General features: G+C 42.6%; 1 protein-coding gene across 18 annotated transcripts in view; it reads right to left on the bottom strand.

Annotated features, from left to right (window-relative positions):
* PARD3 (par-3 family cell polarity regulator) overlaps positions 1–24595 on the bottom strand; it is a 642085-nt gene that overhangs the window by 59074 nt on the left and 558416 nt on the right. Inside the window, exon 23 of one of the 18 annotated variants that reach the window (XM_022580434.3) lies at positions 11223–12144. The exons of 15 other annotated variants lie outside the window; for them this stretch is intronic. In XM_022580434.3, the coding sequence (XP_022436142.1) occupies positions 12030–12144 (115 nt within the window). In that variant the 3' untranslated portion in view covers positions 11223–12029. Of the gene's footprint in view, positions 1–11222; positions 12189–12482; positions 12907–24595 lie in introns of those variants that run through there. 2 more of the 18 variants (XM_089906477.1, XM_089906478.1) reach the window with 2 other exon arrangements.

The following is a 24595-nucleotide window of genomic DNA, read 5'->3' on the forward strand; positions in this document are numbered from 1 at the left end:
CTAAAAGTAAACCTTGAAGATCTTTGGGACCTGTGTTTCCCTCCATTTCTAGTTAAGGAAGGGTGGCTGCTATAATTCAGTATCAACATTCTGAACATTCCATCTGAAACAATGCACTATGTTGGGGTCACTATTTGCAAAAAAAAAAAAACTATCATGCCAATTAAAAGAGTGATTTGTGGGAACAAATAAAATAAGCCTGGCCAATTTGTCTGGGCAGCAATGATACAAACCTGGTCGCCGCTAAAGATTCACACCTGCTGCGGTGTCAGCTCAGTTTTTCTGCCGCCTTCACGTCGGCTGCTGGCGGGCTACATCTGTCTGAGGCAGCAACCTCAGGCAGGGGAGGAGCTGAGCTTGGCTACGGAAAGCTCCCACTTTTCCACAGAGGCATATTAAATATTGTTCACTAACAATTATTCATCCAGATCTTACTTACCAAAAGTCTGACTATGATAGAGTATCCTTAGTGCAAAATTACACTGAGCACCTTAGGGTCACTGAGAAAGTCCACCATCGTTGTTGGCTTCCACCAGCACGTGCATGTTGGTGTGATGGGCTGTAGCGCCTGAATGCATGCCGTGCCACGCACAATTAGGCTCTCAGGAAAGCCTTTTCATTATACACTCCATACTAGGAGCAGTACTGAGCATTTTTCAAGAAAAGGTGCTCCATAAGTGACAAGACTTCTTCATTCTTTAAAGAAATATTTAAAAAAAACAAAACAAAAAACTTCTCAAGCCGAGAAACTACTCCTATGGTTAGTAGTAGAAAATGGAAAAAAGCAATATCCAGGTAAATGGAAAAAAGAACATCTTTTGAAATGAAAAAAAATAGCAAGCACAGAGAGAGCAGAACTAAGGAAAACAGAAAAGTGTCTTCCTTAAGGGTAATTTATCTGTGATATCTTTTAAACGTGTTCTGTCAATTTCAAACAGAATAACTTGTTTATGCTTGGACATGTTTCTACTCTAGTAATGGAAGGTAGTTTTATAAGACACGAATTTCTAATTTGTTTTTTCTAATTTAATTATTTTAGTAGCTACACACTGGTGTCCTTTGGTACAATAATAGACTCTTGGTACTGACATATCCACTGACCCTGTGTCCTAAAATCATGTACCACCAACAACAGAAAGAGCTGCCCTCTGGCCTTCACTGCTCCCAGGGGTGCAAGAGTATGATGTTGAAACATGGATCTTTTGGAGCAAAGGTCACGTCACTGGTAATGGCTTGGTGTTCGGTTTTTCTTTTCTTCTTTTCTCCTTAATGAAAAGGCTGAATATTTGACAGCACTGTAACATGTGAGCTATCTTCATTTTATAGCTTTGGTATTAGTTGCCAAAATATAGCTCTGAGATCTGTAGCTTAAATATTTTATGAAAAATGCCTCTGCCAATAGAAATGTTAATAATTTAATACATGATAGATTATACACTATGTTTCAGAAATAGTTATTTAGTAATATTTTTGTATTTGGTATGAAAGCTTAGTAGTTAATTCCCTTGATGTACACTTTTACTTAAAATGGTGGGCTTTTTCTGCAAAATTACGTTAGCATAAAAGATGTGTTAGTAAACACTCATTTTAAAATGAGTTTCTAATTTTTTAATTTTTTTCTTTAATTCAGAGAACCGAGAGCTTGTTTTTGGGCTATGCCAACACATCTTGCCAAAGCTTGGTTTTGATGTTAAATATTCAAGCCCACACATTGCTATGTGGTTCCATTTAGCCAAATACTTTTCTGAGAGATGGGGGGAAATCTCCAGGACAGGCATAGGATTTGGTAAGTCATCGCAAGGGTGATGTGCTTTGCTCTGATTGTCCTGACGGGCTCTCCCTGAGGTAGTTACTAAAAAGAGCATCTATAATCAACAGCTGTGTCCTGATGTTTTGCCAATCTGTGCTCACAAAACATGATGTTCGGTAACATATTTCAAACACGGTTTGCTTTTGTCTTTTCAATACCAAAACTCCCACTTCTTTCATCCAAGAATTTCTAATAGTTTGAGGGCATTAATTATGCCATACAAAATCCTTTCACAGTAATTATTGGTGTTACTGGTATCCTAATTATCCATAATACCGACAAATCCACTTTCTATATTGGATTGCACCATGGAAATACACTTAATGGAATATGCTTTAATGCTGTCTAGAAACGTCTGCTCCCTTGTTGACAAACAAAGAATTCTGAAATGCATACCACAGAATCTTATCTGTTCCACACTGCGCTTTTCACATTAAATTTTGGTGCTGAACTTCTTTTTCTAAAATGCCTCTTCTCTATACAGACTTTTCCCTGTGAGTAGGAATTAAGTTTGCCAGCTACATTTTGTAATTAACTTCTGACGAACTGATGCTACGCATGTCAAAGAAAGGAACAGCTGCTGAAAATTCAATTTCAACGTACTACGTGTAGCAGGAAACACAAAGAGGAGGCATGCAATCTTTGCTTTCTAGAAGCTTACAATTGCAGGGGAAGACCAGACGCAGGACAGAGCACAGGAGTAAGTTTGGTGTCCCGAGATGGTGACAAAAGGAGACAGGAAAACAGCCTGGGAGAAGACTCATAGGAGAGCAGGAGACGACAAAGCAAGCTGGATATTTTGGTGATAAACTGGGAGCTGAAAGTTCAAGTTTTGTTTTTACCCACAAACATAATGAGAAACTTTTGGAAACCCTAAGGAGATGATACACGATCCAAGGGATGGCCAGGGAAGACCACTTGGAGGTGGCCAGCTGTTTCCACCTCTCTGCTGGGGGCTGAATGGAGGACAACGGGCATTGAGGGATTTAGATTAGAACAAGAGAATACATTTCCAACAGTGAGACTTATTAAGTGAATAATGGAAGAGGTTAGAGAAGGAAACTGTGAAAATGTCATCTGTGAAAGTCTTTTTAAAATTGGGATACATTTTCAACAACCTAAAGAATGGGGCACTGCTGCTTCCCTGGTGGCGCAGTGGTTGAGAGTCCGCCTGCCGATGCAGGGGACATGGGTTCGTGCCCCGGTCCGGGGAGATCCCACATGCCGTGGAGTGGCTGGGCCCGTGAGCCACGGCCACTCAGCCTGCACGTCCGGAGCCTGTGCTCCGCAAGGGAGAGGCCACAGCAGTGAGAGGCCCGCGTACCGCAAAAAAAAAAAAAAAAAAAAAGAATGGAGCAGTGAGGTATGGAGTGGGATAACCGAATGGAAACCATATAGCATTAACTTCCAAGGACAGAACAAAGGCTCCTTGGCCACTTCTGCTTGGATTCCTTCTCTAGTCTTGATGGTCCAAGTGAGCCGCCACATTCCTTCACAGTGACCTACGACCCACAGAGGGCATCTGAGAGGTCACCAGCCCAGAAGAGCCCAGATCAGACGCAGAGAATCAAGGTTCAGCTTCCGCATGACATGAATCGACAACACTAGATTTGCTTGCAGAATCCTCCACAAACTTAATCCACAGGCTCAAATTTTAAGTCCGGCATCCTTAGAAGAGGTTTAGCTTTTAAGAGCTGGTTTAAGATACTATTGAAGGGACTCCCCTGGTGGAGTGGTGGTTAAAAATCCACCTGCCAATCAGGGGACACGGGTTCAAGCCCTGGTCCGGGAAGATCTCACATGCCATGGAGCAACTAAGCCCGTGCACCACAACCACTGACACCGCCGCATACCACAACTACTGAAGCCTGCGTGCCTAGAGCCCGTGCTCCGCAACAAGAGAAGCCACCACAACGAGAAGCCCGTGCAGTGCAACGAAGAGTAGCCCCTGCTCGCAGCAACTAGAGAACGTCCGCGGGCAGCGACGAAGACCCAACACAGCCAAAAAATACACACACACACACACACACACATATATATACTATTGAAGTCACAGGTTTATCCATCCAACAACTCAGATGTGTATGGGTGGTAGGCACAGGGCAACACAGAGTCACTACCCTGGGGAAGACAGGCACGTAAACAGTTAATTATACACCAGAGTGACACATGTTAGGACAGAGGGAAGCCCAGAATGTGTGGGGAGCACAGATGGTGGACACCGACCCTAGGCAGAGGGTACACGGAAGACTCACAGGCGGACATGGAGTGATCCCGGGAGGAAGAGTCAGGCAGCTGACAACAGAGCAGAAAAGGTTTCTTTCCAGAGAACGGGCAGGGCGTGTTTGAAGGTATTAGGTGCCGCCACAAAGGACGACTGTGCGAAAGCGTACAGCATGGGGAAACCTGGCCAGATCACCATCACAATCTCAGCTAGCATTCTCTCCGCCTTCCAGAGCCAAGGTTGCTTTTTAAAATATTTAAGTAAGACCTTCAGCTTTGATTAGAGCATCTGTCATATGAATATGTATTTGCTGGCTCCTTAGAATAATGTGTTAGACACGGAATTCAAATGCCCTTTCATTTATCAATGGCTACTAAGAACTGTAATCAAGCCAAGTCCTCTTATCTAAACAAAACTCACTAAATGTAAGGGTAGACGCCTAAACAGAAAACATGATTTACTGATCATTGTTTTCTCCCACTGTAAACACTCAACTTTTTATTCACGACATATATTCTCATATGTGGACACATGTGTTTATACATACTATCCATCAGTCAGGGGAATAAAGGGTGTCACATTGAATATATGATTCGGCAAGCTAGAACTCAAGCTTTACCAAGAGGCAAAAAAAAGCTTTAATGCATCTTAAAATTTTTCTGGTACACATCAGCTCAAACTATAATACTCAGAGTAAAGGTAACCAAGGTTGCTTTTTGTAGGTTCATCGCCCACTGGGGCTTCCCCAGCGGCCTTTGTCCACATTGTCAGCATGGCTAAGAGGTCGCTAATAGGAAATATGGATAAGGTTCCTGCCGGGGGGTCAAAACACAGAAATCTCACAAAATGATATAAATTCAATTTGTAGAAGAAAGGGAGAGGAAATGTCAATGTATGGTTAGTAAAAGTATGGATTTGGGCTAGGCTGCCTGACCTACACGTGTCCTGTTCCTTCTCAGCACCTAAGCCTGTGCAATCCTCTGACGTCACCCCACCAAGGATGTGTGAAACAGAAGCTGTCCACACAGGGAGGGTGCACAGATCTGTCTCCAGGCTCAGAGCCTGGAACCCAAACCCCAACTTCTCCGGGGTCTTTCCAGTGACTTTTCCCCATTTCTCTCTGCCCTTACGAAGGATTTACTCCAAGACTGAGATTTTTTGGACAGGCAATTGCTGTTGTAACACAACCTTCTCAAGGGTTAAGTGCAAATGAATCAGAAACATGTGGCTTAAATTTCCCACAAAAATTGAATTCATGTGGACTCAGATATAAAAGGGAAAACAATGTTTTCCAAAGGATGGTTTGAGTTTTGAAAAATTTCAAGTGCTGGGGAAATAGTTTAGGTACTCACTTAACTTGTAACTATAGCCAGAAATCAGTCATCCAGAAGACTCTAAAACTTCGTTCTTTTCAATGATGTGTCATATGCTCGGGGAAAATTACATATATAGTGATTATATGTATATGGAGAAGCACCCACCTTCACAATTTTGTAAAAAGCTCCCACAGAATCGGTGAGAATGGAACTGAGTAAACTGTATGTGTGTTATTCGGGAACCTTGTGAAAATTCAGACTGATTCAGCAGGTCTCAGGTAGGGCTTGAAATTCTGCGTTTATAACAAGCTCCCAGGTAATGCTAATGCCACTGGTCCATGGACCCCATTAGAGCAGCAAGGATGTAACCACCCACGCTGCTCGTCACATAAGTCATTTAATACCATGTTTACAGATCTCGGGGCTGCCTGAGATTCCTACTTGTTTGGTGACAAAAAAAAAAAAAAAAAACAAGCAAAATTACATAAATGAGAATTAAAATACCCTGCTAAAAAGGTATAGATAATTGCTCTGAAATTTACATAACAATATTCACTGATTAGAAGTAATGTATTCATTATGACGCATGAACAATGAGAAAACAAATAAGAAACAGTAAATATTCCTCATTACCAGCTCTGCTACCACTTTACATCCTAATCCAACTGGGAATTCTTTCACAAAATCTTCCAAATCACTTCGGACATCGGAGAGACGGCCTGTTTTGAATTCAAGCACTTTTTGTTTACCACATGACTAATTAGTAAGACATCGGCTGGTCTTTTGCACGCCTGAGTTTTGCACATATGGATGCCTTATTTTCACAACTAGATTTTAACCTCTGTGAGGGTGTGGACTGTCTCCTTCCTTCCTGAATTCTCCAGAACCCTCAGCAGGCTTTTTGAGTTGACCATGAAACCACCTGCACGTCCTCTATAACCATATTACAGGGTCCTGGTAAATCTCAGCTGATAATTTTACAAGGTTGTACCAACAGCCATAGCCGTTTCTATACAGTGTCAGAATTCATGCTGCTCAGCATGCAATAACGCTGATTCTACTTGTCACCTGGAGGGAGGGGCTGAGGGCAGAGGCTGAGGTTGGAGCTGGGTAAGGAAACACACATGCTCTGAGAAAACATTCGCTACTTACACACAAGGTTTGATGAAAAACGTGTACCTTCTTTCCTCCCCTAGGGGGTGAATGGGCCCATTTTTCATACATGCAGCTTTACAGGAACCTTGTTAAGATGAAGAATGCTACCTTTCTCCTCTCGGGTAAACGAAAGAAGAGAAGAAGCTTTCTGAGCATCCCACCACAATAGCAACGCTAGGAAAAGGACTTAGCAAGCCCTCCAACTTCCAAACCATGCTATCTGACTGCATCTCCAAGGGCGAGGTCATCCCAGATTCTGGAAAACCCACGCACACACCCTGCCACTGAAGGAGCCACCCGGTCACTGCCCTTCATTTTCCACATGAGAGCACCTGGGCTCCAAGAAAGAAGGTCCTCTTCTTACAGCAAGTGAAGAAGGGCAGCCCTCAGAGTGGCCCTCAGAGTCCTAGCTATGGGCTCCCATCCCTGCTCTGAGTTCTTCTGCAGCTGAGGCCCCAAGGCTGCAGCCTCCCATCCTTCGGGCAGGGATAGGAAGCATTTCCTCCTTCCAACATGTTACACAGTTGGCCGCTTGGTCATGGAAACAATGTCCTTTGTGCTGGTTGGGTGGTTGACCCAAGTATGGGTCCTGAAGCATAATGATGCTCTCGAGGAAAATGTACCCCAACTTACACACGGCCAAATGGAAATAAACTTAAGTGCTACCTATTTGAGTAGGACTGTTCAAAATGGACTTTTCAAAGATACGACTGTCAAATTCACCCTTCAAGTATCAGCTGAACAGCAACTATATGCACAGCACAATGCTAGGCTGAGTTTGGGAACAGTGCTAATTTTTCTTCTTATTTTTGAACTGTGGAAGTTTGCAATCTAGGTGGGAAGACGAGATACACACATGTAAGCAGTTAAGCAGCTTTACAGAGCCAACGATATTAATGCAAGAGATGTCATGAAATGGTACGAATTACAAGAAAGAAGGTTCTGAGTTATTCTTGAAGGTCAGGAAAAATGTGGAAAGAACGAGGAGGGAAAAGCATTCCAGACTGAGGGCGTGCAGTCCTGGAACCCTGATGCTCACCTGTCTGGCTGGTGCAAAAGGGACACATCAGGTAGAAATTTAGGTTGTGGCGAAAGTAAGAAAATCATCAAATCAAAGAGTGTGGATTCCAGCCAGTAAGCGGACGCTTTCCAAAAAATATTTCTCAGAATTCTAAGATTCTGCAGAGGTGACTCAAAATTCTCAATGACTTAACATTAAGAATAAATAAACGTAATACCTTTGACCTTAAAACAAAGTTTATGTTAATAAAATACGATTGCTTTGATTAGTTTTATATACTAAGTTTCTACATACAGTTTCATTGAGCAAAAAGAATAACTGATAAGGGAGAGCTGCCTTTTTTAGTTGTCACAGGAAATAACAGCATTTGTTAAATTTCAAGGATTTTATTTTATTTATAATACAAAATCACTTCAAAATTAATTTAAAATTCATTGTATTTTTAAAATAATACAAATGCTTCATTTGACACTTGGAGTGCCTAGGACCTATAATGGCAAAGTTATTACAGCATCATCATTATTAATGGGATCAATCTGGCCACATCACATTATATGATGAGAACTAATTAAGACGGAATATGTACCATAATGGGATTTAACTGCACGCAGGCTAAAAGAATCGCCTGTTTCCCCTGATCACACTCCTTCTATACACAGGATCCACATTAACGTCACGGTGAGTTAAGCATCAGGCACTGCTGGCAGGTGATGGGCTTTTGTCCTGATGACTCTACAGAAAGATATTAATTTCAGTGTTGCAGCTCATTCAGAAAATTGCCTTGATAACTTGGAAAAGCCCCGTTTATGCATTCTGCTAGTGTGTGTGTGTGTGTGTGTGAACCCAAAGAAACCATGCCAGCCATAAAGGAAATTAAAAATAAACTTAAATATGCTTCCATATGCCAGTGCCAGCGCCCCAGAGACTTGATCGTAAACTTGCACATTTAAATGGTCTCCATGAATTTTTGATTCAAAAAGTGTACTAAGCCATTTCATCATCACAATCACATAAAATAAATTTCCATTTGGGGAAAAATATTCCTCAGACAAGCAATGGGGTATTTTATTTAGATGTTCAAGGATCAGACATTTTCTAATAAATGAACACTCTGGATTTTAAAAAGTCTAATAAAGCTACTACTTTCCCTTGTATTAGAAGGTAATACAGAGTGAAGAATAAAGGAGATATAAGAAAGGGAATTTAAAACAATTTTATGGGGTGATTGAGAGTTTTAAAGCAAAATTATATTAACAATGTAAGTGTTAAATCCCCCTGTGTCAGTTCACTCAAATCCCCTTATACTGCTAAACAGAAAAGAGGTGTTTAAGTTCTTATACTACATTTTTCATACCTACGCCACTCTTTTCCTCTCACTGTATTAAGATAATTTTCAAATAGTGACTTTAGTTGCTGAGCATCCTTCATACAAGGGTGATTGAAAACAACCCACAAACAGATAAAGAGAAGGTAATTCTCTTATTCAAATATTCAACAAATACACTTCTCTAAAATTTTATTTCATATTTTGGGACTCAAAGTCATCTCTTTGACATGATTTTAAAATAAGAGGTTATTATAAAACAGGAGGTTGTCACCATGCTCCTAAAATGACTGGGGCTTGTCTGCGTGTGGACTGCCGGAGCTGCCACTTCCCTTTCTTGATTTATTAGATTCAAGAAAATATAAAAGAGTTGAATCAATTTAATTTTAATTCCAATTAAAAAAAAGTGTCTGGCAATTAAATGACAGTCACAGACTTCTAAGCCACGAGGACACAAAAATCGGGACAGTATCACTAATGTGTAACGTTATTACGAAAAATTTCAGTGAGCATAAATTAAATGGGGGGAAGGGCAGCAGAGCACTGGAGATTAAATTCGTAAAAGTGCTTGTTAGCAGAAAATCCACTTGTTTATTGAGAGACAGCCTCAATTAGCTGATGGTGGAAGTGGATAATTTGTTTATTGTTTCCACTTTGAGGAAAGGTTTTCTTACGTATTTCCAACCAAAATAATGGGCCCAGTGGTGTTGTGTTTAGTCTCTAGGGCAGCTCCTGCCACCTGTACCAGTCACTGCAGACCCCACCCCCAAGTCCACCCTAGGCTTGCCGATCACTCTCTACACCATCAGACGCCGTGGAAGAGGCCTGGACTTCTGGGGTGAGGGACTTCGGTGTTGCAAAGGCCGGTACAATCAGATCCGAAAATGACTACAATTAAAAAGAAAAAAAAAGCTTGCAAGGGGTAAGCCCCGCTATAGGGATGAAAGCCGGCCAATCATAAAACCCTAAATGACAAAGCAACTCAAGTCATTGGGCCTTCCTGGGTACAAGATTGTCAGTGGGAAGTGATTTGCAATTGCGCACAAGTTGGTTTTTTTCTTTAAAAATCCTTCCTAGAAGGATTGGGGTTGGAGGAATCTGTGCCATTATTTGCTTTTATTATAAATGTCTTGATCTTAAAATTTAAGGCTAGTACGGATATACATATATACACACATAGACATAGACATTATGTATATTAATATGTATAAACACATGTATATATACATTATATACATATATGCATATGGAAGGCAAGAAGGTAGCAGAAGGACATGCAGTCTTTTAAAGACACACCAAATATTTAACACTGCACTCTGGCACCGCAGATGTTGAAGCGGGAGCAGGAAATAACCGAGCGACGGGCACTGCTCTGACCTGCGCCTTCCCCCCACCTCCCCGCCCCCCCAAGCAGCTCCTGGAAGAAGATAAAAAATAAGACAAAGACCCCCCCCCAAATCAATTTGACGAGTCTTCATCAAGCAGATTTCAAAATGTTTAAGAAAACCTCTATCTCAGACAAAATAAATTAAATTTAAAAAAGTCATCCTTTCTTCTCTCCGATTTGGTCTGCTCACTGGGCCGCCAGCTTTCAAGCCTGACCCTTCCTTGATATCCACTTATTGTCCCCAGACCTCAGCCCACTGGGCAATTAGAACACAAGCACTGCTTTCCAGCCGCCGCGTTTTAGTTGAACGCCTGATCAAGGAGTTCCCGTGAAAGCAAGCCCCGCACGGGGCTGGGGAACATCACAGCCGCTTTCAAGATGCTGCAACGTCCGCCCTCATAGTTAACAGAGCGACACCAGAAAGAGGGAGTCCTCGCTTCCCTGGTCCTTGCCCCTTCATCTGCTGCAGCAGCTCTTCCCCTATGGGAGCTTGCAGCCCTCGGCCACTCTAAGGTCTTCAAGTGCTTCCAACCTTATAAAGTTACTTCCACAAACTACTATCATTGGTCCCGAGAATGTACTGTAATAATAAAACATAACCTAAAGTATCCAGAAGAATACTTCTGCAGAAGTATCTTCTATTGTCTTTGCTGTAAAAAGTAACATATATAAAATTTTTATGTTTGATCAAACTGATTTAATTAGAACAATACCTTTTGGGTTGCAGATCTCTGTAAGTTGTGCATTTATAGAGACAGGGGGATAAAAGATGCATCGTGAATAGGCTGAGATTTCTCTAACAAAATAACATGTCATCAATCAACTCTCCTCTAAGATAATTACCTACAGCAAAGTTGGTTTCTTTATTCACATCCAAGTTTAGCAAATGGAAAAACCTAAGATTTCAGTGGCAAAAACAGAGATTATGAAAGTCAAGGCGTCCAGTGGACAGGTCAGCTCAGCCCACAGCCCACTTTCTACCAGACCACAGAGACGTGGATGCCAACATTTTTTTTCTTTTTAAGACAAGATAATGGGTTTTCATGTTTCTGTGAAAAAAGAAACCCATGAGCCAGAATGCTTCACAAACACTGACCTTTAGCGTAAAAAAGTCTCCTAAGGAAAAACAGGGATAAGAAAGTAACCCTCACTGGTCCTTCTTACTGAGTGGCTTTTATGGAATTATCTGCAATCACCATGTAGAAATGGATGGACCTGCCTCCATCTAAATTCGTCATGAAATGCTGGACCTTGAGGCGTAGGGGTTGCAGTATATAAAGGGATGAACATTGCCAGCTCCAAAAAAGAATGCTTTGGGATAGAAGGAAGGGAAAAAACAACTGGGGGATCACAGATATGATCATTTTCACTTCCCATAATCCGCATGGTGGTCAGCTAACACAGTGCTTTCGTAACTTTAACAAGAGCACAGTATATGATTAGAACTGTTTCACTAATGATGGAATGAGAGATGATTTCTTTAGAATGTGATATGAAAGCACTGGAATCAGGACTGGATACCAGGTTCCTGGAGCTGTCAGTGGCTGGTGGCCTCTGCAAGGCCCCTGCCCCAAGGCCCCCCTCCCACGGAAACTGAGGGAGAGCAAAGCCAGGAAAACACCAGGGTGGAGGAGGGGGGAGATGCCAATATCTCCCCCTGCCCTTCCAACAGAAAAGTAACACACAGGTGATTCGTTTACAGCACGTACACACAGGCACGCACACACACAACGAGTTTAGGGAGTGTATTTTTAAATTTACTGCAGGTCACAGAGGCCCTGAGTGGAGGTATCTATAAATAGCATGGGGATCTGGAAGGGCAGCCCTCTGGTGGAACATTTCGGCTGTGGGAAGACTGCTGCTTCAGAATATCCGCGTGGGTGTGCTGCCATCCTTCAACTGGAGACCTGGAGGGGGGAGATGGTTTCTATCATGTGGTAACGTGAGAAACCTGGGTGTTTCAGTGGAGGAAAAGCAAAGCGTCACATAAATCAACTCAAAATGTAAACATACCACTTAAATATTAATCAAGGTAATTACAGAAAAATAGTCCAGAAAATCTCTGTAACAATCCAAGATAAATAAATGTCCCCCGACTCAAAAGAAACTGAGAACTCATTTGTTCCTAATGTGACTTGACTTTCTTCATATAACTCATGCGAATACCACATGCTTGGCTACATCTGTCCTAAATGAAATTATCTTCCAGTTGTTATCTGATTCTAATCCAGCAAACCTACACAAAACACATATTCAGGCTTATGAATAGGGAAAACGAAGTCCAGGATGAAAATCAATGAAAATAATCACTATATCCACCAAACAGAACAATGCCATATTTTTAATAGAGCCTGTTTCTTAACTGCTTCCTTTAGGAACATGTTAAAAAGAAGAATGGGCATGTGTGCAGTGGGGGCAGGTATGCTTAGGCCAGTCTGTGGCTAAAACTCCTTACTAGTACAGAATGCCAATAACCTAGAGAAACAGGAGAAGCCAGTTCTCAGCATCCACAGGGAGTACAGGCTCTGGAGTGGTTTGAGCTGAAGTTTTTTTGAGGCAGTGTGGTCCGATGAGAAAAGTACATCTATGTTGCATGGTGATCTGGGGAAACAGAATTGCAGATAGGCGAAAGAGCAAGTGCAAAGGCCCTGGGGCAACAAGAAATGTGCCTGTGGAACAAGAAAAGCCTCATTAGCAAGGGGAAGAGTATTCAGCTCAGTGCTTGGTACTCACCCTGCATACTCAAGGGCTTCCTTTTCATCTTCTGAGTTCTTTAAAATTGGAAAAGGGGCTAGGCTAAGTAATCCAAGATGATTACCTAAACTCCAACATATTTTTGGTCACCAGGGAGGCAACTAACACAGGAACTTACTAGCTGTGTGACCTGGGGCCAGCTACTTCACCTCTCTGAGCCTCAATGTAAAATGAAGATAATTGCTACCATCTTGATGGGATTATTGTGGGGATACATGCCTGGCACACAATAGGTGTGCAAAGTTACTGCTGACACAATATAAATATTCCTGGCTTGACCAGTCTCTTTTAAGAACTTTCTCTAGTGGATTTTGTTTTAACAGGTCATTAACTTCTGGAGACACTTAAAGCTAAAGTGCCAAAACCAATGACAAGGGCAGACCAATCATAAACATGGATCAGTCAGCTCTGAAGCCTTAACTCAGTAGGAAGCTATGATCCAATTAACCAACATTCTGTTTGTGGGATCACTGTTCAAAAATACAAATCTGTATAACGTCCATTTTGCAAGTTAAAACACATTCACATGCTAAAATTAGGAGAGAGACTTAGAGGAAGTTTCAGCCTCAACATCTCCCGACCACTTCTGTAAAATGCTGAAGAAGGAAAGAGCCTCCAAGCCATAAAGGATGCTTTCAGAAGGTAAACACAACCAAGAGTCCCATCACTATAATTTGTTCTTGTTTCTCAGTATGTGTCTGGTAGATACATACAAACTTTTCTACTATCTACAAATTTGCTTCCTTTTCTCCAAAATCAGTTAACACCAGAAATCTTAACAGCCATAGGTAACAAGCCATCTTCCTGAAACCTGCTGACACCTGGTTACGTGCGATTGCTTTGCAGCTTCATAATTCAGGACGTCCCTACAGGAAACATTGTTTGACCTCTATGCAACTAACGTTGGTACTTTCAGACATGGCTACTGACCTGACAGTTGCATTTGAAGGCCCCCAATAAAGGCATAGCTCCAAATTTTAAAACCCAGATTCTTCCAAAGGCAGGGGAAGGATCGAAGGGAAAAGTTGCACAGCTGGAAACACGATTCATCCTCAGAAATGGCCCCAACTTATCATATCAGGGTCAAGTAAATGTGTCAGATAAGAATTTGGTGAATTTACTTCGGCTAACACTGCTCTCCTTCTGAGTACACACGGCTGGTGAAAAGCCAGATGTTTTCAATCCATAAAGCTTAACACCACTGCACAGCAAAACCAGCTGGCAACATCCTGAAAGAAACTGTGTGTCTTTCTTGGAGGAGTCCGGGCCTGTTTGATCTTTTACACACACCGAACAGAGCTCTCTTCTTCCTCAGTCCACGCCTGTGTCACTGTCTTGGCAGCCAGCTCAGCAAAGACTTTGGGAGCAATAGCATAACCTCATCCTTTTTCCTAGAGCTCAAAAATACTTGAAAAAATATATACATTTTTTTCCCCCAAATAGATCTCTCCTTATATGCTAGCTAACTTGAAAGTAACATAAACATGATTTAGCTCTCCCACAATGATTTAACCATTTCATCTGATTTGCACCACGGTACAGATATACACGTGTGTGAACACAGGATCTATTTCAGCAATTCATATATCACTCGTTCTTATAAGTTGGGAAGAGAGCCAGACTGAAGTTGGCTTGTGCACTAATCTATAAAGAGTTGTTGTGCAATTACTTGTATTTTTAAAAAATCAAACACAATGGGAATCTATCATAGGAGACAACTGCTATAACCAGCTCTCAAGCACAGACGTAGAGAACCCACGTATGGTTACCAAGGGGGAAGGGGGTGGGTAGGATGAATTGGGAGATGGGGATTGACATCTCCCAATATATTGATACTACGTATAAAATAGATAACTAATGAGAACCTACTGTATAGCACAGGGAACTCTACTCAGTGCTCTGCCCTGACCTAAATGGGAAGGAAATCTAAAAGAGGGGATATATGTGTACATATAGCTGATTCACTTTACTGTACAGTATAAACTAACACAACATTGTAAAGCAACTATACTCCAGTAAAAAAAACAAAAGTCAATAAAAAAAAAGAAAAAGCCCTTCAAAAGTACCCATCTGCTCCAGGTGATGCAGGCCAGAAGCTCACGAACAAACCTTATCTATTCAGTACAAGCAAACTCCCAGTCCCCCTAATAAGCAACACTTTGTTGGCCTAGCTTCAAACTATTGATGCACTTCTTTTTAAAAAATATTATATTTCTTTAAAAAACAAGTTAAAACTTGAACTTCACAATTTCCAACACTCCTTCCAAGAGGCTAGAATAAGTGAGATTTCACTACACACGTAAATGGGATCTTTTATGCCACACCATTGCTATCTTCCATGCAAAGTGTGTCTTTCTCATAAGAAATTCAAGTCCATAATGTTTATTGGTAAATTACATCCAAATTGCAAAAACATTTCAATGATCCTAAGGCTCTGTCAGATAAGCAAGCTAGGGAAACGAAAATACTCACCTGACATGGGGAGAATAAAGAAAATAGCATGGAGCCGGTAGACCATGAGGCAGGAATTGCTTTCCTCATATTTAAGTCCTTGGGGATAAATCCAATGTCTAACAGGAAGTGAAAATTCAAAAACTTGTGTTTGCCAAATAAAGCAGTGATTGAGGGAATAAATCAATGAATGAATGAGTCTCTGAATTGACTATTAAAACCGCTAAGGAAATACTGATTTGCAGTATGGCCCAGTTGCTGCCCATCCTCCTATACTGGGCAGGGGTGAACTGAACCCAGATCTCTGGGGTTTCAGACCAAGTACAAGCAGAGCTTTCATAATGAAGAGGGAACAGCGAGAGGCAAAAGAGTCACACACCACACTGCACGACAAACGCCTGGAATCACAGGAGAGAAACTAAGTTCTTAGTGGATAGACCTTCATTCAACCTGGTCATAAAATCCAGGTGTATTTCCCACACAGGCTGATACACATTCTACCTTTGTGGTTCTTTCTCATAAAAATTCCATGCAACCTCCTTGGCTCCCAAGGCCTGCAGTGTTCGACTAACTTGGATCTCCACTCCGGCAAGAATCTCTGGCCCCCCCTTCGTGATTAGCTACCGAAGGCACCCCTGGCTCACAGGGGGTTTAGAGAATTAACTAATGTTTGCAAAGTGCTTATAGATCCACAAGCCAAGGGGTATTATATAAATGCAAATTATTAGCATTATTCTGTTTTCCACAGGGGCAGACTACCCAGAGCACTTATTCATGCCTTATAAGAAAACCAAGTCTCCCTAACTAGGTCTTCCTCTGTTAAATGGGTTGTGGATTTACATACAGCCCAGATCACCAACGCCTGCACATCCCTCTGTGCAGGCCTTTGGATTTTTAACTTTTTTCTCAAGGATCTATTTTGGGACCCTTGGTTATCAGACTCAAAGCCTGCAACAGAGATCAGAACTTATCATGAAAAGCAAATCCCACCTCCAGAAAGGAATTACACATCTCACTTTCTCATCGTTGGGAGGAGATGAGACAGAGGTCTTGGCTGTTTGGAAAGTTCGCTGTGTCCCTTGGTGGAGGCCCTGGCCGAATTCCACTTTGAGCGATTACGTTCTGCTCACCTCAAGGTCTCCTGCCCTTCCAACTGCGGGTAGTGTTTATTGCCCCTTCCTGCCTTGAATGCTTTGCAGCCTTCCTCCGCTCTGCTTAAACAAGTGCTGCTGGTCACCTGCCACAGCCCTTCCTCTGGAATGAGGGGAGCCACCACGACCATCACTTTTAGGGCCTAGACCCCTGGTTTATTTTGTTATGTAGATTGGAGGAGCCATTCTTTACACATGTACTTTCTGCCTTTATCTCTGTTATTTTCACTTTAAACCTGGGAATACAGTTGGGAGGTTGTGTAACCATTACCCAGAGTTCTGATCCACAAACATCTTTGGCAACTTTTATCGGTCTTCTTTGAGAAATCCATTCCTTTGTACTGAAAAACACTCTTTTGGATCATGTCATTACTATTACACAACATTAGGGCACACTGTCATATAGGTCTCCAAACACACTAGAGGAAGGAGACAAGGCTTTAAATGAGTCTTCTCGTATGTTAAAAACAGAAACAAAAACAAAAAACAAAGGGAAAAAAAGGAATCACTGTAAGTGATGCCTTCATTTGCTGGATATTTATTGAACTTCTCTACGCAACCAGACATGGCATTTATTTTAGGATACTTTTCAGCTCTAGGACATTTAAGTAACTTTGGTGACAAGGTGACAGGGCAAGCAGTGACCACAGCTCCCACTCAGGGCTTCATCTCGGAACCGGAACAGTTACCGGGAACCTTGACAGGCCCCAGAGTAGGTTAGGAGGAATAGTAAGATTGAAACAGTAAAATAACACCATACATATTGTATTACATACACATGCATGTGCACATACTGTATGTTATACTGTAGAGTTGCATAGTTTAGAAGGTGCACTGAGATGTGCCCCATTTAACTCTCACAACAACCCCCCAAGTAAAGTATTACACCTGTTTGAGAGATAGGAAAACTCTGCCTCCGAGGAGTGGGTGCTGTGCCTAAGAGCACAGAGCCACTCAAGGTGCAAGTCCCGAACCTGGACCAGGGAGCTCCTCCAGGGAGCAGTGGAGAGGGGTCAGCCTCTCACACTTTAACTCAACTGATGTGCACGGAGGAAGACAACGTAAGAGAGAAGAAATACAGGCGGAGCGGGGCAGGGAATGTTTGAGGAAAGGAGACTCAACTTTTCCAGACACCCGCCAGCTTCCGACCAGCGCCCCCGTCAGAAAGACTTTCCAACGTGGATCTACTTATACGAGTTGGAATATGAGGTCTGACCCTCAGTCGCAGCTCACTCTGGTCCCCTGGCCTCCACGGGCGACTCTGAGAGTCATCATGGAAGAAGTCATCTCAGAGAACATGGCTGGCCCCAGATTTTATGCCTATGTTGCCCTCTGATCAGCCTAGAGTGAGTTGCTATCCCCAGAGAACACTGAGTGGAACAGCTGGGGCAGGGGTGGGAAGGGGCACAGAGCAGTGTCAACCTCAAGGGTCCATGTGACCCACCAGCCTCTCCTTCTTCTTCGCTGGGTGTTGAGGGTCCAGACATCTGCCTCCCCGCTGCCCTTCTGGGGTCAGCCCCTGTCTCCTGTATCCTTAACATCTGATGTCTCCCCTCTCTGCTCCAACCCTCCCCAACAGGACCGTGACTTCCTGTGGCCAGAAGCAGGCCTTCGTTTTTCTTGGTCTTCCCTGTGTACTGATTCCAAGTTGAAAAACCCCAAGTCCTTTCAGAACCCACCTTTGCTCTCTCCTACTGTTTAGCTGATAATATGAACTCTATTCAATGCCTAAGAACATCTCCTTCTGGAGAAAGGACCCTGCGCCAGCAGCTACCAATGAGTTGGATTTCAGTTTATTGGTGTGTGGAGTCTTGGTCCCAGGAGGGCATGGGGCAGGGGGAGGGAGCGGAGGCTTCAAGGACTGGTCTTGAAGGCTGCTGGACACCTTCACAGCTGGCCATTTAGAGACACCGTAATAGCAGCAAAAGGCATGGTGTTGGGCAAGAAACGTAATAGAACATCTCGATGCTTCTACAAGGAAAATGCAGGGAAGTGTCGTTGAAAATTCCCATCTGTTAGAATCACGTTTGAAAGTCCCTGGCCAAGACCCACACATTCCTGTACCCTTCCCAAGCACAACCAAAACAGATGCTTGGAAGCTCTTCCAGGGACGAAGGCAGCATCAGTCCTGGTGTGGATCATTTCCTTCTGCATCTTGTCTCACAGAAGAAAATATCAGACCACAACATTCATCAAGACACTGCCTGAAAAGGGCAAAACAATGAACCCCAGGTCGGAAAGTCTTAGCATAAGGACGTCACAAAGCACCTTCAACAACTGACTGAAGCAGTCACGTGGCCGGGGGGTGGCAATATAAGCGCAGCCCCAAATGTTCCCCCCTGAACCTCCTTCTGTGATCCTGCTCTCCCTGTGTTTTCAGGGTAAACTGACTTACACGACATTCATACCCACAACGGTAAACTGCTTTGCAACTGGAGGGAAACCAGCGATGTGTTCCTTCTTTTTTCTAGGGCAGCACTAACTACACTCTCCGAAAGTGAAGCCACCAGGCTTTGTTTTTAAGGCATTTAACTAATTCGCTTTAATCAACCTAATCAATCAAAGACGAGCTATATATTATCTTTCTCCCACGGCAAGGAAAACCTTCCTGTCACCCTTGCCAGAGTGGGACAGCCAACCACCGGGTAGATATGGCTGGGAAAGGAGGATGGAGCAGCAGACAATTAAAGAGCTTTAGACCACTCGCCCATTGATTTTCCTCTTGTAAAGGTAGCTCAATTGAAATGATTCAGAATAAATCATGTGTTCGAATTATCCTCTCAAGTAGGAGCTGAGAGCATATTGATTAATAATTATTTGCACTAACAGACTCAACTAAGGCAATATCATCAATTACCTTAAAAATTGGCTGAGATCAATCACAATGGAATCAGCTGAGTTTGAAGAGCCATTGTCTTTTGCTTAGTATTTTTAAAGAGACCCACAGAGAGGCAGGGCTTCTGAATGGAATCCTAGGCTAGCACTGCTGGCCTGAGCGAATGATGGGCGATTACTTCTGAATATACATTGACCTGGACCTTTTAACTAAGTAATGAGTCTCCCACACTTCCCCTGAGTGGGAGGTCTCCATGGTAAACAAATGTTTTCCACATTATGATACAGGATGAATGTGTATAGTCCAAGGAATGTACTGCTGACGATAAAACAAACTGGGCCAGAAAGTAATGGGCTGGGAGGCTGACCAGCCAACGGTGCCTGTACATCCAAGTTTATACACACGGACACGTGAATATATGCCTAGGATTCATCCACCGAGTAACCCGCACATAGCAGACACAAGAACACCCAGAAATACCTGCAACCTAATTTATTCATGCAGTTGAATGTGATTTGAATAAAGACACCACTCCAAAGTGTTGAAAAAAATGGGGAGCTTACTTAATCTTACACATGCATTTGGCAACTCAAAAAAACATGGCTAATTTTGGCAGTGATGTCCAGTTCCAACTTCCCAGCTCCCCTGAAGATGCTCCACCCTGCGGCCACCACGGTCACTCTAAAGTACAAATCTGACCACGTGGCTTCTCCCCTCCCATCCTTCCCGGCACAGCACTGACTAATTCTGCAGCCCCTGCCAAGGGCCTCGGCCTCACCCTCTGGCCCCATGGTGCTCAAAGTGTGGTCTGTGCACTCATGGGTCTCCCAGGCCCTTTCAAAGGGTCCACAAGGTCAGAACTATTTTATAATACTAAGACCTCACTTGCTTCCTTCACCGGATTAACATTTGCACTGATGGTGCAAAGACGGTGCGCCAGGGAGCTGGTGAAACAGCTGGCGATCGGCACAGATCAAGGCAAAGACACCAAGCTATACTGGTGTTCGTTGAGTTCTTCCCCTCCAAGCACTTGAAGGAAAATGAGTGCCAGTTTCACTCAGGCATAATCCTGATGAAGCAGTAACTATTAACGTTAGTAACTCTGGACACTGAGTACGCCTCTTTTTAATATTCTTTCCTGAGAAAGCAAGTATGCATCAAGCAGCTGTGTCACGTACATACCGAAGTTACGATGTTTGTCTCAAGTAAAAGCCCTTATGGGATGGAGTCGAAAGCTGAACTAGCCTTGCCCCGCCCCGCCCCCCCCAACAGAACACCATTTTTAATTAAAAAGAACAAGTGACAAAAACCTGTTATTCAGACTTAGGTATTTAAAAGGCATTTTCCTGAAAATAAACAAAGTATGGATTTGTCCCTTTGAGGCAAATTAACTGACAATATTTATGGCCAATGATAAAATCTGGGTTTTTCAGTAAAAATTCAAACTTTGGAAAACTCACCATGGGTTTGATAGCTTCCTAATACTTTCAGCTTTTTGAAAAAAAGCTGAATGAAATGTAATAAAATGTATCATCATTTGGAAGATCTTTAGAACTTAGTGGACCCGTATTTTCAAAGTGACCAATGCCTGGTGTAACTAAATCATGCAGGGGTCAAAAAAAAAAATGATTTTTAAGAGCAGGAGAGATCAAAAGTTTCAAGGTAACAGAGAAAATTTCATCCCTGTGGTTTCAGGTTTCACGTCACAGTCGCATGAAAGAAACTACCACTTGTCAGCTTTGGTGTAGACAACTACCCACAGTCAACGTGCACTGTCTTCAAATACTTTAAACAAAACCTCCCACTAAACAAGGTTGAATGTAGAAGCAGTTACGAGAATCCAGCTGTCTTCTCTTAATAAGCCAGACATTCTAAAAACATAAAGAGCTTTGAAAAAATGTAAAACAATGTCCATCTTCTTCGTACATTTTATTTTATTTTTTATTTTTTTATTTTTTTTTATTTTTTTGCGGTACGCGGGCCTCTCACTGTTGTGGCCTCTCCCGTTGCGGAGCACAGGCTCCGGACGCGCAGGCTCAGCGGCCATGGCTCACGGGCCCAGCCACTCCGCGGCATGTGGGATCCTCCCAGACCGGGGCACGAACCCATGTCCCCTGCATCGGCAGGCGGACTCTCAACCTCTGCGCCACCAGGGAAGCCCCGTACATTTTATTTTGAAAAATAGTTATCTTATATAAAAATGTAGCATTTGTAATACCACGTAATGAGATTGTTATTGTTGATTTTAAAGGAATGAATAAATAATTTTTAAATGCCTCAGTTTACATTTCAAATATGGTAACTAACAATACCTGTTTACTCACATAAGAAACAAAAGGCTCTTTGACAGCCTCAATAATTTTTAAGAGTATAACGGGAGCCTGAGACCAAAAAGCATGAGAACCACTGTTCCAGTCTTATCCCTGGGCACCATCTCACTCGACACTATTCTTGCCCCCAGGAGCCCACAGCCTAATGGGGGGACAGACCAGGAGGTGGCAGCTTAGAGCACCGTGCAATGAGCATGTGACCAGAGGCCTGGGATGCAACAGAAGGGAGCACGAAAAAGAATGAAATAATGCCATTTGCAGCAACATGGATGGACCTAGAGATTTTCATACTAAGTGAAGTAAATCAGACAGACAGAGAAAGAAAGACCCCATATGATATCACTTATATGTAGAATCTCAAATATGACACAAATGAACTTATCTACAAAACAGAAACAGACTCACAGACATAGAGAACAGACTCGTGGTTGCCAAAGGGGAAAGGTGGTGGAGGGAGGGATAAATTAGGAGTTTGGGATTAACAGATACCCACTACTATATGTAAAATAGATAATTAACAAGGACCTACTGTATAGCACAGGGAACTCTGTTCAATATCTTGTAATAACCTATAATTGAAAAGAACCTGAAAAAGAATAGATACATACATATATGTGTATGCATATATATGTGTATACATGCATATATATATAAGTGGTTTGCTTTGCTGTACACCTGTGGAAACTAACACATTGTAAAGCAACTGCACTCCAAAAAAAAAAGTTTAGGTAAGAAATAAAGCAGCCCAAGTGATGGCATGGACAATTCAGAGGGAGAGGAGAGGAGACGGAGGCATCAGTAGCCAGGAGAGACTGGGTAGGGAAGGGGTCAGATTGGAGGAAAGTTACCGAGTTGAATCGGGGTATGCTGACTGTGTTGAATGTGGGACCTGCAGGAAAGGTGGGCAGCTAGATGGACTCTGGGCTTGACTGTACCAGTCACTGAACCAGCCAGTTGATGGAGAGGCAGTCACTGAAAAGTACTAAGGAATCAGAGCGAAAGAAGGACAAGGGCTAACACACAGGAAGGCATACTCCAAGCTCCATATCACAAATATCCCCTGGTCCTAGGAGGGAACAGCAACAACCACGACCCTTCTGATTAAACCTAAATTGACTTGCTGGATCGAAGATGGACATTACCAACCAGATGTTTTCCAACTCACAATCCCAAAGGCTCAGTGTAGTATGTGCCTCCGTACTGTGGGTGTGGGTGGGGTGAGGACAGGTCTGGGGCAGAAGGGGGAGGGAAGGATCAAAGAGGCTGGCATTGAGTCAGAAGGATTTCTGCCCCTGCTGAAAAGAGGGAACAGAGCCAAACCCCCAAATGAGCAATGACAGTAGCAGCACCACCTGCTAATTCCCTGTGTCAGACACGGAGGATTCCAGATGAGGGAACCCAAGTCCAAGAGAGATTTTTGTACATGACACGTGATCCAAACTGTTTTATAACAAGGAACTATTTTTATCTCTGAAGCCAGGAAATATATACTCTGGGCTAACACATGGGGTCCTTTGAAATCAGAGGACTTGGTCTGAACACACAAGCCGGTAGGAAGCTAGAACTTCACCATGGGAAGTGGAACTTAGTGGAACGCTTCAAAATCAAGCATCCAATGACTTTCCTGTCTGCCCTTTGGGTGGATGTGTCTGAGGCAGAAACAGCACTCATCTTAGAAGATAGTTCATATCTTCTCAACACAGATCTCACATTTCTCAATAATTTCCTTATTGCTTCATGCTTTGCAAAAATGTCTTCCACTTATTTAAGGGCTACCAACTGGAGATCAAATTCCTCTCCTCTTCTTCTGTCCCTGGTGAGGCTGGAAGATGCCTGTTGATGGCTTAGGCAGGCATCCTTCCTGGCTTGTGTAAAAAACCTTAGGATCTAGGGATAGCGGGCTGGCTGTGGTCTGCGTTTCAAGGCTTTGAAAGCATCATGGGAGCTTCATGTGACTGGGTAGAAACAGTGATCTCCACACTGCCACCCTCACTCTCCAGTCTGTTAGGGGTAAAGGCTGAGCCAGTGACAGCTCCTAAAACTGATTTTTGAAGGAAATGGGAACACTGCTAAGAAGAAGCCTTCCCTTAATTATACCAAACATCTTTTGAATTAAACAAGTAATCCTTCCCACTGAAGTATCTAATTTGAATTTAAACATTTCTTTACATGCTACCTTAATTAGATGCACGTTTCTCTCAGCATCTTAATTTTATGCATTTTACACTTTAAGCAGCTTGCTAGTGAGGATTGCTTATTTGCATTCATTTACATACAATTTGCAAGAAATGTTGAAAAACCTAGAAAGGGAGAGATTGTAAGTTCACGGGCTTTTTCCCTAAATAAAAATGACAACTCTATGAGGAAACAAACAGTGCATTTTTTCCTTGCTTACCTATAGTACTTTCAAGACTACTTTTAATATTTGTACACACAAAGAGATCCATTTAATGAATGCTGCAATAGGAAGAGTTTCTCCTGCAAGTTAATCAGAATGATGAAAAAGCCTCCAAACTTCTAATCGCCTTCTTAATATGAACATGAAACATCCTCGAGCGGATAATGTCTCCTGAAAAATATTATTTGCAAAGTGCATCTTCTCATACAATAAGGACATAGTTTATCAATTCTCCTCTAAAGAGTCATCCAATTTTAAAACTATTTCTTTTAGCGATGGGTAGTTTATTCTGTATGACTTTCACTCCAGTTAATTGGATTTTTCTCCACATCTCTCCTCTTGAGCTTAAATTTATATTCACAATAACTCCACCATCCTTACAAGAAGCTGGAGGTACAGTTCGGGCCACTCTTTATGTGAGAAAATTCAAGGTGGTTA

This window comes from Delphinapterus leucas, chromosome 2 (assembly GCF_059928025.1).
Source record: "Delphinapterus leucas isolate spDelLeu-1000000601 "Yukka" chromosome 2, BTC_Dleu_Yukka2, whole genome shotgun sequence".
NCBI classification, from domain to species: domain Eukaryota; kingdom Metazoa; phylum Chordata; class Mammalia; order Artiodactyla; family Monodontidae; genus Delphinapterus; species Delphinapterus leucas.